This window comes from Heliangelus exortis, chromosome 3, assembly GCF_036169615.1.
Source record: "Heliangelus exortis chromosome 3, bHelExo1.hap1, whole genome shotgun sequence".
Lineage (NCBI taxonomy): Eukaryota > Metazoa > Chordata > Aves > Apodiformes > Trochilidae > Heliangelus > Heliangelus exortis.
Window position 1 is genome coordinate 91,169,291 of NC_092424.1, and position 14,962 is coordinate 91,184,252.

General features: G+C 37.9%; 1 protein-coding gene across 10 annotated transcripts in view; it reads right to left on the reverse strand.

Moving 5' to 3' along the window:
• Window positions 1–14,962, reverse strand: part of MLIP (muscular LMNA interacting protein) — a 104,718-nt gene that overhangs the window by 34,843 nt on the left and 54,913 nt on the right. For 9 of the 10 annotated variants that reach the window (XM_071741718.1, XM_071741711.1, XM_071741717.1 and 6 more), the window contains 5 exons: window positions 12,189–12,260; window positions 6,216–6,281; window positions 6,050–6,133; window positions 5,895–5,954; window positions 4,236–4,280 (listed from right to left, as the gene is read on the reverse strand). In XM_071741718.1, coding sequence (XP_071597819.1) covers window positions 4,236–4,280; window positions 5,895–5,954; window positions 6,050–6,133; window positions 6,216–6,281; window positions 12,189–12,260 — 327 coding nt within the window. The remainder of the gene's footprint in view (window positions 1–4,235; window positions 4,281–5,894; window positions 5,955–6,049; window positions 6,134–6,215; window positions 6,282–12,188; window positions 12,261–14,962) is intronic. The other variant, XM_071741714.1, reaches the window with a different exon arrangement.

Sequence of the window (14,962 nt, forward strand, 5' to 3'; positions counted from 1 at the left end):
TTTTGTTTTTTTTTTTTTTTTCTCTGATGATGGTTCACTGTTTCACTGTTAATGATCCCTAATTCTGAAGTAGTGCATTTGCCATTTCATTTGTATTTTTCTGAGACCTAGGAGAGGAAAAACACATGGAAAGCAGTATTCCCAGGTACAAAAGCTTTTACCAGTGATGCAGTGGTTTATGCAACTCATGACAGCTTAAAATATTTTACCTCTGGGTAGAATCAAATATGAATGCCTGTTGTTAGGAATTTAGGGATACTTCTTTCTATGTGCAACAGCATGTCACTTTTTCATCTCGATCTAATCTTGAAAGGTAAATCCTGACACTTCTGCATCTGCCTTTCTCTGTTAATGTGCAGCATCAGTGTTATTAACACAGTCAGTTCTGTGGGGAGCTCAGTCCAATCTTCTAAACCTTCTGATTATGAAAACCAGAACAATCCTACTTTAGCCTTACATTTTTTTCTGAGTATACATTGAGCTCTGTTTTCAAGGGCAAGGGTAAATGTGCTAAATGCAAAGTATTTGCATGAGAAATCATCATGTGCCACGTGCTTGTTTGCCAGTGCTGTGGAAAGATTTCTGGTGATCACCTCCAAACTCCGAGTTCCTCTGGATAACACAGTATTTCTGTACAGAAAACGTGCTTTTCCTTGATATTGGTGTGATTTGCATGCCTTGAGACTAAAATGTTAATGCTCTTCAGCATGGTGATTAAAAAGGTACTACATAAAACAGTTAGATATTGTAGCTCTAATAAAAGACAAGTCAGTGCCATTACAGCCTGCACTCTCTGTAGAAGGACCACTGCAGCTGGATTTTTGTTGACTCACCTGTCTCTTCTCCCAGTTTCAAGCAGAAAAGCAATTCCAGCACATTTGGAGAGGGAAGAACATGTTCTTCCTTTGTTCCCCCATGACAAAGATCTTGCAGACATCTGGCTACAGAACTCCCAAGTGCTAAATTGAGATGTTTAATCACTCTCTGGACCTGCTGGCTCTACTTAACCATTGGTGGTGGGAACAGCATCACCTCGAGTCCTGGTGGAGGGCAGTGCTCCTTACTGAGCACAATCACATCTCTGGACACAACCTCTGGGGGAGGAAACCTTCCCACCCACACAGGGACAGCTGTGATTTGGCACTAAATCTACAAGAAGTACATCTTGACAAAGCAAACCAGAGTTTTACTTGTAGCTGCTTGCATTCTAGGGACTCTCTTTAATGCCTCTAATCAAGTGATGACCAGTCTCATTCTGAGCTTAAAAACATCAAAGGACTTCAGAATGATCTGAAGATGCAAGTGGCTGAAATTAAATTCTCTTGCTTCGGTGGTCCAAATTAAGAGTAAATCTCATTTCAAAGGGGCTACCTGAAATATATGTAAGTACAGCAGACCACAGATAAAGTACTACTTATTGTTGCATGTCTGTCTGCATTTTTTGCCATTTCAAATTCCATCATTTTTTCATTTCTCAGTTGTTTCATGTCTGTAGAACTTAGAAAACAACTCTTATAGAATTGTCAAAATGAATAAAAAATTCAAGAATTTGCAAATTCCAATTAATCTTAAGAATTATTTTTTTATATACTTGTAAGTGGGCCCATATGTTCTGCTAGAACTGGGAATTAAAATTAAGAAAGCTGTCCTTAGTGACAGAAATTATATGGAAATTATGCTTAGTAAGTATACTAGGGCACTGAATACCCACAGAAGTAATTTATTTAGAGAATTCTTATGTTTGTATTATTAAAAATCAGCAGCAGCATCTCTAAAGGCAGCAGAGATGCATTATAATAAACCTGTGAAGGCGATCATATCAAAAGCCACACAGTTTAAAAAGCTGTAAAATGACAACTGCAGATCTCAGTTGGTACAAACTGCTGCAATTTCACTGAAGTCAGCACCTTTTCAGCACTTTTTACACATTCCCTTAGTATCTGTGCATTCGTTTACATCCTTGAAAGGTTCTGAAGTTTGTGTGTAGACAAACAGTAATTGAGGCCAAGGCAAATCTGTGCAGTTTTAATTGTTAACTGGCAGGATATTTCAGCACAGTTTTTAGTCTACTACAGCATATAACCTATTGAAATAATTAGTAATGGTATCACCTTTATATACATGTATATATGTGTGTTTATGAATAATACTTGCACACTATGAACGATTCTCATATCTTGGACTTATAAACTAAAGCTTTTCTTTGACTAAAAACACCCTAAAGGCAACATTTTGACAAGCATCTCGGTATCATACATCATGCATACAAAAAGATTAAGAATATTAAATAGCTAAGTTACCACTTTAATTCTTTCCAGCAGAATTAGTTCAGCTGCATAAACTAAAAACTGACTTTAAAAAGAAAATAGATTCGCTAAAAAAGGCTGGCTGAAAATCATTACTCCAAGGCAGCTCACATGAGGCACCACAGGCCTCCTGGGGCAAGTCACAATTTGATATTGTGATAGCAAAAGTCCACACAATACTCAGTTCCTGATTTCTAATGGAGATGCTGTTAGATTGACCCAAAATAGTCCTCCTGTTTGAAAGCAGATGTATGAAACATACATCTTGTATGAAAAATGTTCCCACCTGAACTATATGTCCTCTTGTCCACAGAAGTCACACAGCCACAGCCACACGGCCACACCAACTCCTGCCCCTGGTCCACCACCAATTACCATGCTTACAGGCACTTCTCCAGCTCAGTCCAGAGGGTAGCAGAATGTGCTGCTCTCCATAGGTTGAAGGGATGAGGGCACCCTTGGCCTGGGGAGCTTACTTTGAGTGGTGGGAAGTGGAATAGGAAGAGGGAAAGGCAACTGTATGGAAAATGATGCAATTGCACCCCTGCCATGATGGGCAGAGAACAAGCTCCCACCTGCTTTTTGATCTGGATCAGAAATAGCCTTTGCACATCCTACCAAGGAGGCAGAGCAAGACAAGAGGATGAGCTGACACGTGGGGGCTATTTCCTAATAGCACCTGGGAATTCCTCAGGAGACTGCTGCAGAGTTCAGAGACAGCAGGAGGGCCTGGACCCACCAGCTCAGCCACCAAACTGCAGCCTGGAGACCACAGTCTGATAACACAATTGTCTGATCTGCTTTCTGACTCAAAAAAATCAACATTCATATACAATTTATAGTAAAGGTTAGTACATCCATAATCAGATGCATTATTCACAAGTGTGTAATAAATACTGATTTAATATCTAGAAAGTTCCAGAGGATACAGGGAAAGAAGAGCTTGCTAGGGTGATTTTCTATGTAAGCAAAGTAAACCCTACTGCATCCCTAGGCATATAAGTTGGATGCCTAAATTTATGGCATATGTTAGCCACAGTTTTGGAAGCTGGAGATTTGCACAGAAGAGGTACTAAATATACTCTGTTCTCATGGACTATCTCTGAAACAAACTATTTTGCTTCATTAAAAATCTCTCTTTCAATATCCTTTCTAATTAGTATGAGCCAGCACAATCTGTCAAGTAAAAATCACAGTATGCAATAAAATATGCATACCACCACACTCAAGAATTAAAATGGAATTGATCAGTCAAGCATTGTGCTGGCATAAAACTGGAAGGCCTCTATTGCTTTGCCAGCACTGCTTTGATTTGAGGTTCAATAGAAAAGTTGAATGATGAATAGTAAGCAGAGATTTCTCACCACATGAGCCATAAGTAAATTATGGAACTTGCAGTCACTGTGCTATTGAGAACTGAAATGTTAATTGAGTTTAATGTGTCAATAATTGAACAGATGACTCAATATAGAGATTTTCTTTACACATTGGAAGATCTGTATATGTGACAAAGCAACTTTTGTTCATCTAAGGCTAAACTGTGGAGTTTAGGCCAGCTCTGTACTTTGGAAGGAAGAGTTAACCCCAAATTCTGATGCACAGGCAAGAACCAAAGGACTTGTACTAGAATAAGTCTCCTTCAGTGTGGGCTGAGTCCAAGCAAAAACACCCTTCAGCACCCACAGCTCTCTGTTTGCCAAATAATTGAGCTCTTGGCCCACACTTGAACCAAACTAGAAGTGTGTGAATAAATAATTTTAACATCATATTCACACAGGTGAATCAATAGACACTACACTGGAGTCAACACCTCAATTCAAGAGTAGATGCCTGTTTCTGCTATGTGCAGAATCACCCAGTGTTGTGGCAAGAGCAGACAAATTAGACATTTCTGCATGCAAAATATAGAGTAATTATAAAATTACTTACATATCTGGTTTCACGCCCAGCTGCTTTCTGTGCTGTTGTTGACACCTTTTGTTGATACAAAATAGATATATAAATTAGGTGCAAAAAGATACTGAGGAGTAACTCAAAGATATTGTAATTATTTTGATGACTGATTAATTGCTTAAATTCTAGATAACTTGTTTTCTAGACAGCTTCATTAGGTACATGATAGTAAGATGTAAGTTTTGCTTGATATTTTTATTGTAGAAAATACTGTTTCCTTTTAACTGTTCAAAGGCATTGATTACGATCTATCAAAGGTGGCCTTTAACTCTGAAAACTCTTATAACAAAATGCTTATTAGTAAATGGACACAGGTGTGGTTGTCCCATGAAAATTAACTTAGGTTTGCTCACAAGATAACCTGAAACATCCTCTTTCCATGGTCTCATTTGCAAGAATTTGTTTTCATCTAAGTAAAATGTTTTCAGAACACACACTTTTTTTCCTTCCTGTCTGTGACTCTCTTTTACCTTCAGTTTAAGCACGTGTCATTCTAAGGTCCTCACAACCTTTATCTTAGTCATCAGAATCATAGAAACACAGAATAATTTGGGTTAGAAGGGACCTTTAATGGTCATTTAGTCCAATCTCCCTGCAGTAAGCAAGAACATCCTCAACATCAGGTTGCTTAGACCCTTGTCAAGCCTCACCTTGGGTATCTCCAGGGATGAGACCTCAACTATCTCCTTGGGCAACCTGTTCCACTTTTCCACTACCATCATGGTGAAGAACTTTTTCCTAACAAAAAAACCCCCACAAACATGTCCTTGTGCTGCATCCTGGTAAACTCCCTTTATTTCCCCTTTATTTGGTTTCATGCCTGCTCACAGGTGCCTTCCAGTTGGTTAAGGCTCAGTTCTCAGTTGCCTAAGGAAGTAGGTTTTGGATGCAAGAGCTTTCCATCTTTCAGCTGCCTGATTCACCACTGTGTGCTGGTTGACAGAAGTAATTTCAAAAATTAAAATGAAGTTTGAAGTGAGTATTGAAAATACCCATTCAGGAATGCTGGTTCTGTGTCCCATTTTTGGATGGTGGACTGGACATTGTACAGGGTACTTTCAATGCAGTAACTTTTTGGCATGTTCCTCTTCCAAAAATTCCTTTTCTCCTGTTTCCAATGGTGTTTCTGTGGTTTTCACTTTCCTGTGGCTACCACTTTAAATTTACCTGGGTCAAACTGAATAGAGGAATGCTCCTTCCTTGGAAACCACTAATGAATATGGAAAAAAAAAAAAAATTGTTCTGAAAGATGTTTCCAAGCACTGAAGCTAGAAACATAAGCTTGCTCTGTAGCAAAGACCTATAGAAGGAATGAAATATGGGAGATGGACAGAGACCTGCAACAGAGAAGGCAAGGAATGAAGTATTTCTTTCTTGTCAATTCGAGCCTCTGAAACCTTTATAAGCAGCTTCTCTTTCATGATACAAATCCTTCTGACTTCCAGAAAGCATCCTGTAACACAGACTGCACTGACTCCATGTTACAGTTCTGTCCATACACATCTTTCAAGTCACCAGACAATTCCACTGATGTTGCATCTCTTGGCTGAAGCTTTCTGTTACCATAGGCCTTACTGTTGTGACTTTGTTCACTCTGTGTCTACCTGGAAAGAACATCTGGGCTTATTTACCTACCTTGCCTATATCTGACTCTGTGTTCATCTGCAGGAAACTTGGGGAAGATTCACATCGGCGCTGGAAAAGGATTTGCAGCAGAGAACAGACGTATTAGTAATGAGAAAAAAAAATAAAGGAAGATAAAAATTCAATCCCACATAACGTTGAGTTACCATAGTCAGTGGGTCCTGCAGGACTTGGTCGATGACAGCACAGAGCTCCTCTGTTTGTTGTCTGAGCTGGGCAGGGGAGCACATCTAAATAAAGAGGACACTTCACTCAGTTAATCTTTGCTTTTAGTTTTCAAATGGAGATCTGGAAGAAATCTAACAGCACTACCTCTGAATGGGTGTCCAAAGCAGTGCCTTCAGTCACACTAGCAGTCTTGGCTGGCTCTTCTAATGCCTGCAATTTAAAAGATTTTGGTGTGATACTGAGATGAAAATTAAAAAAAAAAAACCAAACACATACATTTTTTGCTGTCTTGTGTTCCTAAATGTGTCACTCTTCAGTTCACCAGGGAAAGATGCAAAAAAAGAAGAAATGACAGGCCTGGTAAGGTTCTTCAAGTTACCAACTTCTGATTCCCAGTTAGAGGAGGTAAAGTACAGAGAGGGAGGGAGTTAGGTGAATTTTTATGGATCAGAAAATCCGTGTTTCTGATGGGGTTTAAATTGTCTTCTCCTTCAACAAATTCCCCCTGTTCTACAGTGAGTGCAGTGCAATGAATGTGTCACACAGGGGCCAGGGGGCTGCCAGCCAAGGACAAGGCAGGGATCCAAGCATGCAGGAGGCCCTTTTTTTTTTCCTCCAGTAGACATTTCCTTTAAAAAGTGCCTCCTGTTTGAAGAGGATGGTGATCCCACATTGCAGTTAAAAACAAAGCTTGATGTTTTGGGATTTTAACACAAAATCAGACTTGTGTAGAGGGAAACGTGAGATATGCAGATGTGAAGAGGCACTAAGGCATGGCTGGACTAAGCAGGTATGCAGTCTCTCTGCAATGAAACACAAGCTCCTTGTGCTTGGATATAGAATCATAGAATAATAGAAATATACCTCCTGCTTTCTTAATCCTGTACTTGGAGAAGGTTTGAGAACAGTGGGAATCTGTTTGCTGATCAGGGAACTAAAAAAAACACCCTCAAAAGCCAAACTCCTGTGCTCAGCTTCTTTTTTATCTTCATCCAGAATCTTCAAGGCACATTCTCACTGCCATCACCCTTTTTTGCTTTGAAGCAATTTTCAAATAGACTCAGTGCTGAGATCAAATAATACTCTGGAAGCCTGCTGCTAAATGAAATTGGACAACAGGGGAGGGACCTGCAGGGCTTGTGGATTTTTTGTTTAATACATTTTGTTTTTCTGAAGTGTCATTTTGCTTGTTATTTGCAAAAAATAAATTATAAGAATAATTTTAAAAAGCGTGTTCCTGTAAAATTCTTCCATGATTGTTTGGGAATGGACTGATCCCAGTGAGGTGGGTATCAGGCTGGCAGTTGCAAAAGACATACATGAACCTGGGAGGAATATAGCAGAATCTTTGAAAAAATTAAATAAGCATATACTTAAGTAATTATTTCTGAGTTTAAGTTTGCTAAGTACATTTGTTTTTTTCTCCTAGTCCAGCTACAGGTAGCATACATCTATGTATGCAACACTGAAAAGGTAATGACAATTTACTTCTAATATTATTTTCAGACCATCCACAAATGGTTATGTAAAAAAAGCATATTATGGAACAACCTGTCATGTCAGAGAGCAAGAAAAAATAAAGAGCAGTTTCTTTCCTCCCCTCCAGCTCTAGAGAAAACTTTTACCCTTAAAGTAGTTGTAGTTCAGAAAGAAGACAGAAAAACTATTCCTAGTTCTGACATGCAGAAATTAGTATAATTTTTTCTCAAGATAGAAGATGAAAAGAGACATAATCTTTCATCTCTGCTAGCTCATCACTGTCAGCCAGCTACATTCTCAGACCAACAGTCTTGCAGAGGAGAAAGGCTCAGCTAAAGAAGGCTCAGCACTACACTCAAGTACTTTGTCACTGGTGCAGCTTCAGCTGATATTATTTCTTCCTCATAAACATAAAAGGAAGTGATAGAATGAAGAAGAGGAGTTGTTCCAGTACCCATTGTGTCAAGAATTTCTTTTGCAGAAAGATGATGAGTCTGAATGTGAGTTAGGAAAAACAACAAATATTAATCAGTCATGGGTTCAGAATGGAGGAGTTGCTAAGCTTCTCAAAACCACCAAGAAATCAGTAGGATAATACACATAATACTATAATTTTAAGAAAAAATACTTGTTTGTTTCACATTCTCTTCACCAGAGCAGTGGGAGAGGGTGAATACAATCAAGGGTAAGAAACAACCACCCAAAAGATACTGAGGAATCTTTCTAGAGGAACTAGGGCAACAATCACAAGTCTCTGTTCAGAACCAAGATTCTGGATAATTTAACTACCAAATACCCATCGGTTTCAGTAGATTTGGTACCCAAATGTCTTTGCATTTTGGAGCCCCCATTGATTAAATAACTCAGGTGAGTACCAAGGCCTCTGTGCTCCACAGTCCCCCTGAGTATGGCCATCATGCAGGATCATTCTAGAGAAAGCTGTAGTGTGCTTCTCCCTTTTTGAAACTTTGGAGAAGTAAAATTTTAGTCTTCAAAGTGATCCATCTGATTTATTTCAGTGGGGGTTTTTTTTGTTTTGTTTTGTTGTTTTGGGGTTTGTTTGTTTTTTTTTTTTTGGTGGAGTTGGGGATTGTTGATTTGTTTTGTTGTGGTTTGGTTTGGTTTTTTTCCTGTTTGAACAGCCTGGGTCCTTCAAAGGAAAAAAAGAAAGAGAACAAGATTTTAGGCATCCCTATCACTTCTACAAAGAAAAAAGGTTTTGTTTGAGATCCTGCTAGCTTTTCAAAATACAACTCTTTTTTTTCCCCAACAATTCCTTTTCTTTTTTTTACATTTCTGCTTAGAGAAAAACATGGAATGAAAAAGTCCAACTGGTATTTCTGAACTTGTTCCTGCAGTTATCATGAAGTAATGCCATGGTTAACTTAAAGCATTAGTGCTATTTACAGTACTGTTAATTAGCCAAACAACAGTATTCAAACTTAATTTCTTACTCTGATGATCTCACAATATCAAAAGTGGAACATTACTATTTAGGCACTCAAATTTTTTCATTAAACGTGAAAAGCAATAGTGGAACCAGAATTTAAAAGAAGAGTGCATTTTAAAGAATGAAAATGTATTTGTGACAGACTTTTAAATTTCAGATGAAATAACCATTTGCTGAACCACTAATTTTTCCCTTTCAAAGGAAAACTTTAAAGGTGCAGTGTGTATATGCCATTGACATCAGTGAAGACTACAGCCCTTTCCTCCTTGTTGCCCCAAGGTTGATTGCTAAAGCTGTATCAAAGCTGGAAACAAACTGGTAAATGATCCAAATAGGATCTCCAATATTTTCTTAGAAGAATCAAAGCTCTTGGCAACATATAGGAAATATAGAACATTATTTCATCCACCAAGGAAGCACGTTCATTGTGTAGGAGAAAAAACAAACGTTGTAGCCTGGACACAGCTTCCTTCTTACTATATTGTGAAAACCCTGGACTGATCAAAAGCTATGAAGTTTCCTCATTTGTTTCCTTAGCCTATTTTTCCCATCAATATATTTTCCTAAGCTCTCAAGATGTACAAAAAATTCCTCTATATAAAAGAACTTCTCATATCATGAGTTCCTTTAACTTACCCCTTGAAGATCATGGAAGATGATACTGAAAAGACCTGACTACTCTTTTTTTTTATTCCACAGGAGAATTTGTTTCACTTCTGGCATCCTACTCTGTAGGTAATAGGATGCAATTACTTTACAGTTTTGCTGGGGAAAATCTGAATGGAACGTTTGCAGCACTTCCTTTTCCCTTCCCTCCACCCCAAGTCTGTATGCCCAGTTTTCCTTTCCATCAGAATGATGGCCAGATAAGGGAAGGTCATCCCAGTCAGCATCCCAGTCAAACACAGCAAACCCAAATTCTGCTGCATAGATCTTGCTGTAGACTGAGGACTTCTGAATTGTTCAGAGAATACTTTTTTTGTTTCCAGTTCCTAGATGTCCAACAGAGTTTTGGGGTTAGATCTCAAATGTGACATTAATTCTGAAGATGAAGTACGATCTGGTTTAAGAAGCTGCTTACTTAAAATTAAGACTTTTTCTATAGCTCCCTGAAATAGCAGGAGTGAAGTATATTTTTATCATAGTTGATAAATAAATTCTCTAAATAATAGATGCATTGCTTTTGAAATACTATCTGAATAGGAACATAATTTTGAATTAGATTGTGATCAATTCTATGCAGCTGAAGAATCTATACAAGAGGGGATGTCAGTAGAGGGGTGATTCACTGTCTCAGACTGAAAGAAAGGCCAGAAGAAATCACAGTGATCACCTAGTCTGACCTTTTCTTTGAACCACAGAACTGCCTGAAATGACTATGAAAAGCCAGAGAAGTGTCCTGTCTGTATATTTCAATTTCTGTGATGAAGAGCCCATTTCAGTCTACAGAATTATTTTTTTATAATGGCAACTAATTCTTTGTGCTAAACTTTTGCGTTGTGCTTGTTCATCTTCCATTCCTAGCCAGTGGATCTTACAATCTGCAGGGCTGAGGAGTTCATTAGCAAGGTCTGTGGATCTGCCTCATCACTCTGGATCTGTGTGGCTATGATGACCATGGTTACCACCACTTCATTTTCTCAAACTGTGCTCTCCTTGCACAGGCACTGTGGAGCTGTGTCCCTGCTCATGAGGACAAAACCTTTCTGTTCCCTGGCTCTCAGTTCACCTCCTCTGGGGAGCAGCCAGCACTTGCTCCTAGGTGACATCCCCTGCCTGACATGCTGAGGATAAGCCCCATAAAAATAAGGTTTTGCTTATATGGCTGTGAGGGGAGTTACAGCCCAATCTTGAGATATATCCTGAATTGGGATTTTCTGAGTAAAGTAAAAGTGATGTGAGGAGTCCATCGGGTTCATCCAAACTCATACAACTGGAAAGCATGCCAGTTATGAGATTTGATGAGATTAAGCCATTTCTGGGGCTGCCAATGTATAAACATATAGAGTACCTAAGCCTTCTCTGCTAATGAGACAGACTTGAACAGCTCACTTTCAATAAAAGTACTGGAGGATAAGAACGTATTTGAGAAAAAACATTATGTTAGCCTAATGGTTTCATAAGTATAATTCTTAAAATGCTATCTGAAATGAAAGTGTCTTCACACATTTTAAATAAAAAATTGACTTGAAAAAGAAAACTAGACACAAGGAAACAATTTAGAAGCAGATAAGGCATCGTATCTTACATGAAATATCAATGACAATTTTGTATCATGGGTTCTAAGTAATACTGCATGTGAATTGTCACTAGGATCACCCACATCACAGTTCTGTCTAATCCTATTTTTCATTACAACCTAACTAAAGTAGTATAATTATTCAAACACTGGAAATAGTTGACTTCTGAGAATGTGCATAGCAAAACACTTTTTTTTAGCACTTTAAGCAGATGATGTATTCCTAATCATTTATTCAGCACAGTAATACCTCTGCCATGCAGATAGTGTCTTACTTCCTTGCTTAAAAAAAAAAAGCCACTCAAAATCTTCTTTTTCACATAACCATTATCTTAATAACATATCATTCATAGAGTTACAATCTTTTTGTCTGGAACATCTCTCTTTTGTATGCAGTGCATAAAATGCATTACATAAAATCAGAGCAACATTACTGTAATTGAGCTACAATGTGGCATGAGTTTCACCCCAGTTCCCTTTCCAATGTTTTTAAGAGCCATACTCCAACTGCATGTCAGCTATCACAACAGGACTGGCTGCTGGTATGGATCAATAGCAGATAATTCCTAAGATGAGAGAAAGCATGTAGTCATACCACGCTGAAACATACAGTTTACAAAATAAATTAGTCAGGAGCCTCTTCTGAAAGCAAATTCTATAACAGAAAATTGATTTCTTATTATTTTGACATGACTGTGCTTTGGCTACTGAAGGATAGACCAAAATCTAGCATTTTCAGTAAAGCAGTGGATAACCAAAAGTATCTGAACACAGATATCTTCAGTGGAAAGTGGTTAACCCTGAAAATGATTGGAATTATAAACCTGAGCAGTTAATTCCTAGAGTTTACATTCTGCAATATTCCCCATAGAAATGTCAGAATATGAACACGAAGTTGAATGATCTCAAATATGCAAAGCAATTCCCATGTCTTTGAGCAAACACTAACCTTCTGTTCCATAAGTAATGTGTTTGTAGGGATTGCTGCAAATGCCTTGTAGTTTGTCTTGATCTTGGACTGCTAAAAGGGTAAACCAGAAAGCAGGAAAAGAAGTAAAACAGGGTAGAAGAGGCAGAGAGAGGGGGAGGGAGAGGGAAGAGAAGGGAAATGTATGACAGAATGAAAGGCAATTCCACTTGTCTTGCAGAAACATTGCAACAATACAGTGCTTATGTATTACTTAGGGAAGCTATTTCTCAAAGAAAAGCTGGTGTTTCTGTTAAGATTTTACAGGACTGTAATGTACATCTTTTGCTTTTAGGAATAAAGTGAATTCCTGGTATCAGTTTGTAACTTCCAAAGTGATTTTGGGCACCTTCTGCTGACAACTTTCCTTAAGTGAATGTCAGGAGAAGCTGTGACCTTTTACCAAGTTTGCTTATGGTTTATTATGATAATGCACAGCTACTTCTGCCAACACCTGCACCTCAACAGCTGCTGCTCTGTGGTATAATCCTGGACCACTAAGTTAGAGGGATTTCTGCGACTGCCTTTAATAAAATGGATTAGGATCCTTGAATGTTGGTTGAACCACTTCCCTGAGTGGATAGATCATCTCAGCCATGCCACAGCTTTTCATCTTCTGAATAAGTAACTCCACCACCAAAACAAATATTTCAAAACAAGTACAGGAATTTTCACACTCTAACCAAGTGTGCAAAACTGACAATCTAAACCAAAGAGAATGCATGGTTTACGGAACAAAAATTCTACGATAAGCCTTCTTTTTAAAGAATTTATATTTTAGACTATGTTAGCTTACCCAGTTATTTTGAACTCTTTAGAAACCATACATTTATTTCTTTTTTCCAATTATGAATGTTGAATTCAGTAATTTTAAAATTATTTATGAGGTTCTTCTATACTTAGATCAGTTCAAGACATAGGATTCTTAATCACACGACTGCTGGAAATTATTTTTTTAGCAGTTAAATAGCAAGTTGTTGTACTGATACCTTTTCAGCAACATTCTGATAAAAAAATCGTGAATTCACAGAATAATTCTTTTGTTATTGATTGATTATTTCTGTGATAGTCATCCAGAAATAAAGTTACTTGTTAATCAAATTCATGGTTTTTAGTGCACTGCTGTCTACAACAGTGAATACTGGTGATCATGAGATGAAAGGCTGATCAGCATGCTGTACTTTGGGTCATTCTTTTGTCACTTTTTTCTTTCTTTATATCTAATAAAATTCTCGATGAGAGCAGAGGAGCTGCAGAGGAGCCAAAATTTTAATAAGACAAGAAACATGACATCTTCACACCTCTCTCACAGTACTGTAGTACACTATGTTTTAATCCTTTCTATATATAATATTATCTTTGCTTTCTACTTTACTCAGATTTCTTAGTCAGAGATTGGAGACTGACAGATAGTCAAGAAGTCAATTACCATAATAGTCATACTGAATGAACAACCTGACAAAACAGATTAATGCATATGCTGGAACTGCACTTTTTTGAGGGGGATGGGCAGGGGGGGCAAAGGGTAGTAATTTATATGAACTTTAATGATTCTAACTTTGATGCCTCCCATCTAGCTGCTTCAGTCAAAACTAATGCTGTTTATAGTAATAGGCATTTCTACAGGATAATTTATCTCATCCTAAAATAGCCACCTGGAAAGCTAAAACAACATCATCCTGTAAATACACCATATTCTTCTTATTAGCTTTAATGGAATTAAATTGGCTTGGACATCTAACATTCAAAAATCAAAAGTCATGTGTGTTGAATGCTGCTCTTTGCACACTGAGACAGCACCACTCTGCTATAAACTTGTGTAGGTTCAAATATAAATTTATCTGTATAAAAAATCTATATGCAGAAAAGACATATAATACTGCACACTGAAGTAAGATGGAAAACCTAAGTGCCAAATACTAAAATTGACATATCCACAAAATTTATGCTTTTTTTGGCTTATAATGTTTGCTTATAATAGATATTCAATCAAGAAAATTACATAATTAAACATGTAAGTGAAATGCAATGTCTTCACTAGCCCATTGATTTTACATATGAAGAGATAGACATCAATGATGATGAGAATACTGTGACCACTTTGAAGTGGCTGTACTGTTACATGCACTAAACAAAGACATATCAGACTGGTAAAATGTAAAGCTTTCTATACTGCTTTAATGTGTTTTGTCATTTCCAGATACTATAGAACCTGTGAGCAATGTGCTGCTATCACAGTGTCTGACATGAGTGGAAAGTCTTTAGCCTCATCTGCAAGAACATGTTTCTTGGCACAGTAGTTCACATTATTTAAAATTATTCTTCAATACCTAAATTCATTTAATAATCTGATTCACAAGAATTTGGCAAGTATTTTTAAACAGCCATGGACAGTCAGGTCTGCTGTCCTGCACCAGGGTCCAGTCAGAAGCAAACCAAGTCCAGTATCAAGGCAGTGGCAAACATCAGCCTGGGGAGCTTTGGGGAAAATATCCTACTTTTCTGGCTGAAATGATCACCTAGGGCACCCACAGAGTTTTGTGTCCTAGACACATACCTATACAGGCCTATAACTCCTCATGCATAATCTTCCCTGCTTTTTGGCAGGTTTTGCAGCTGTGCTGAACTCAGGTGTTGCTGTTATGATTCCCAGCTGTGTTGGGCAGATCTACATGCAAACCTGTGCTACATTCAAATAGGAAAAATCAAGGCATATGTAGCAATGAAACAAATGGAGAGTTTTCAAGCAACAGCCA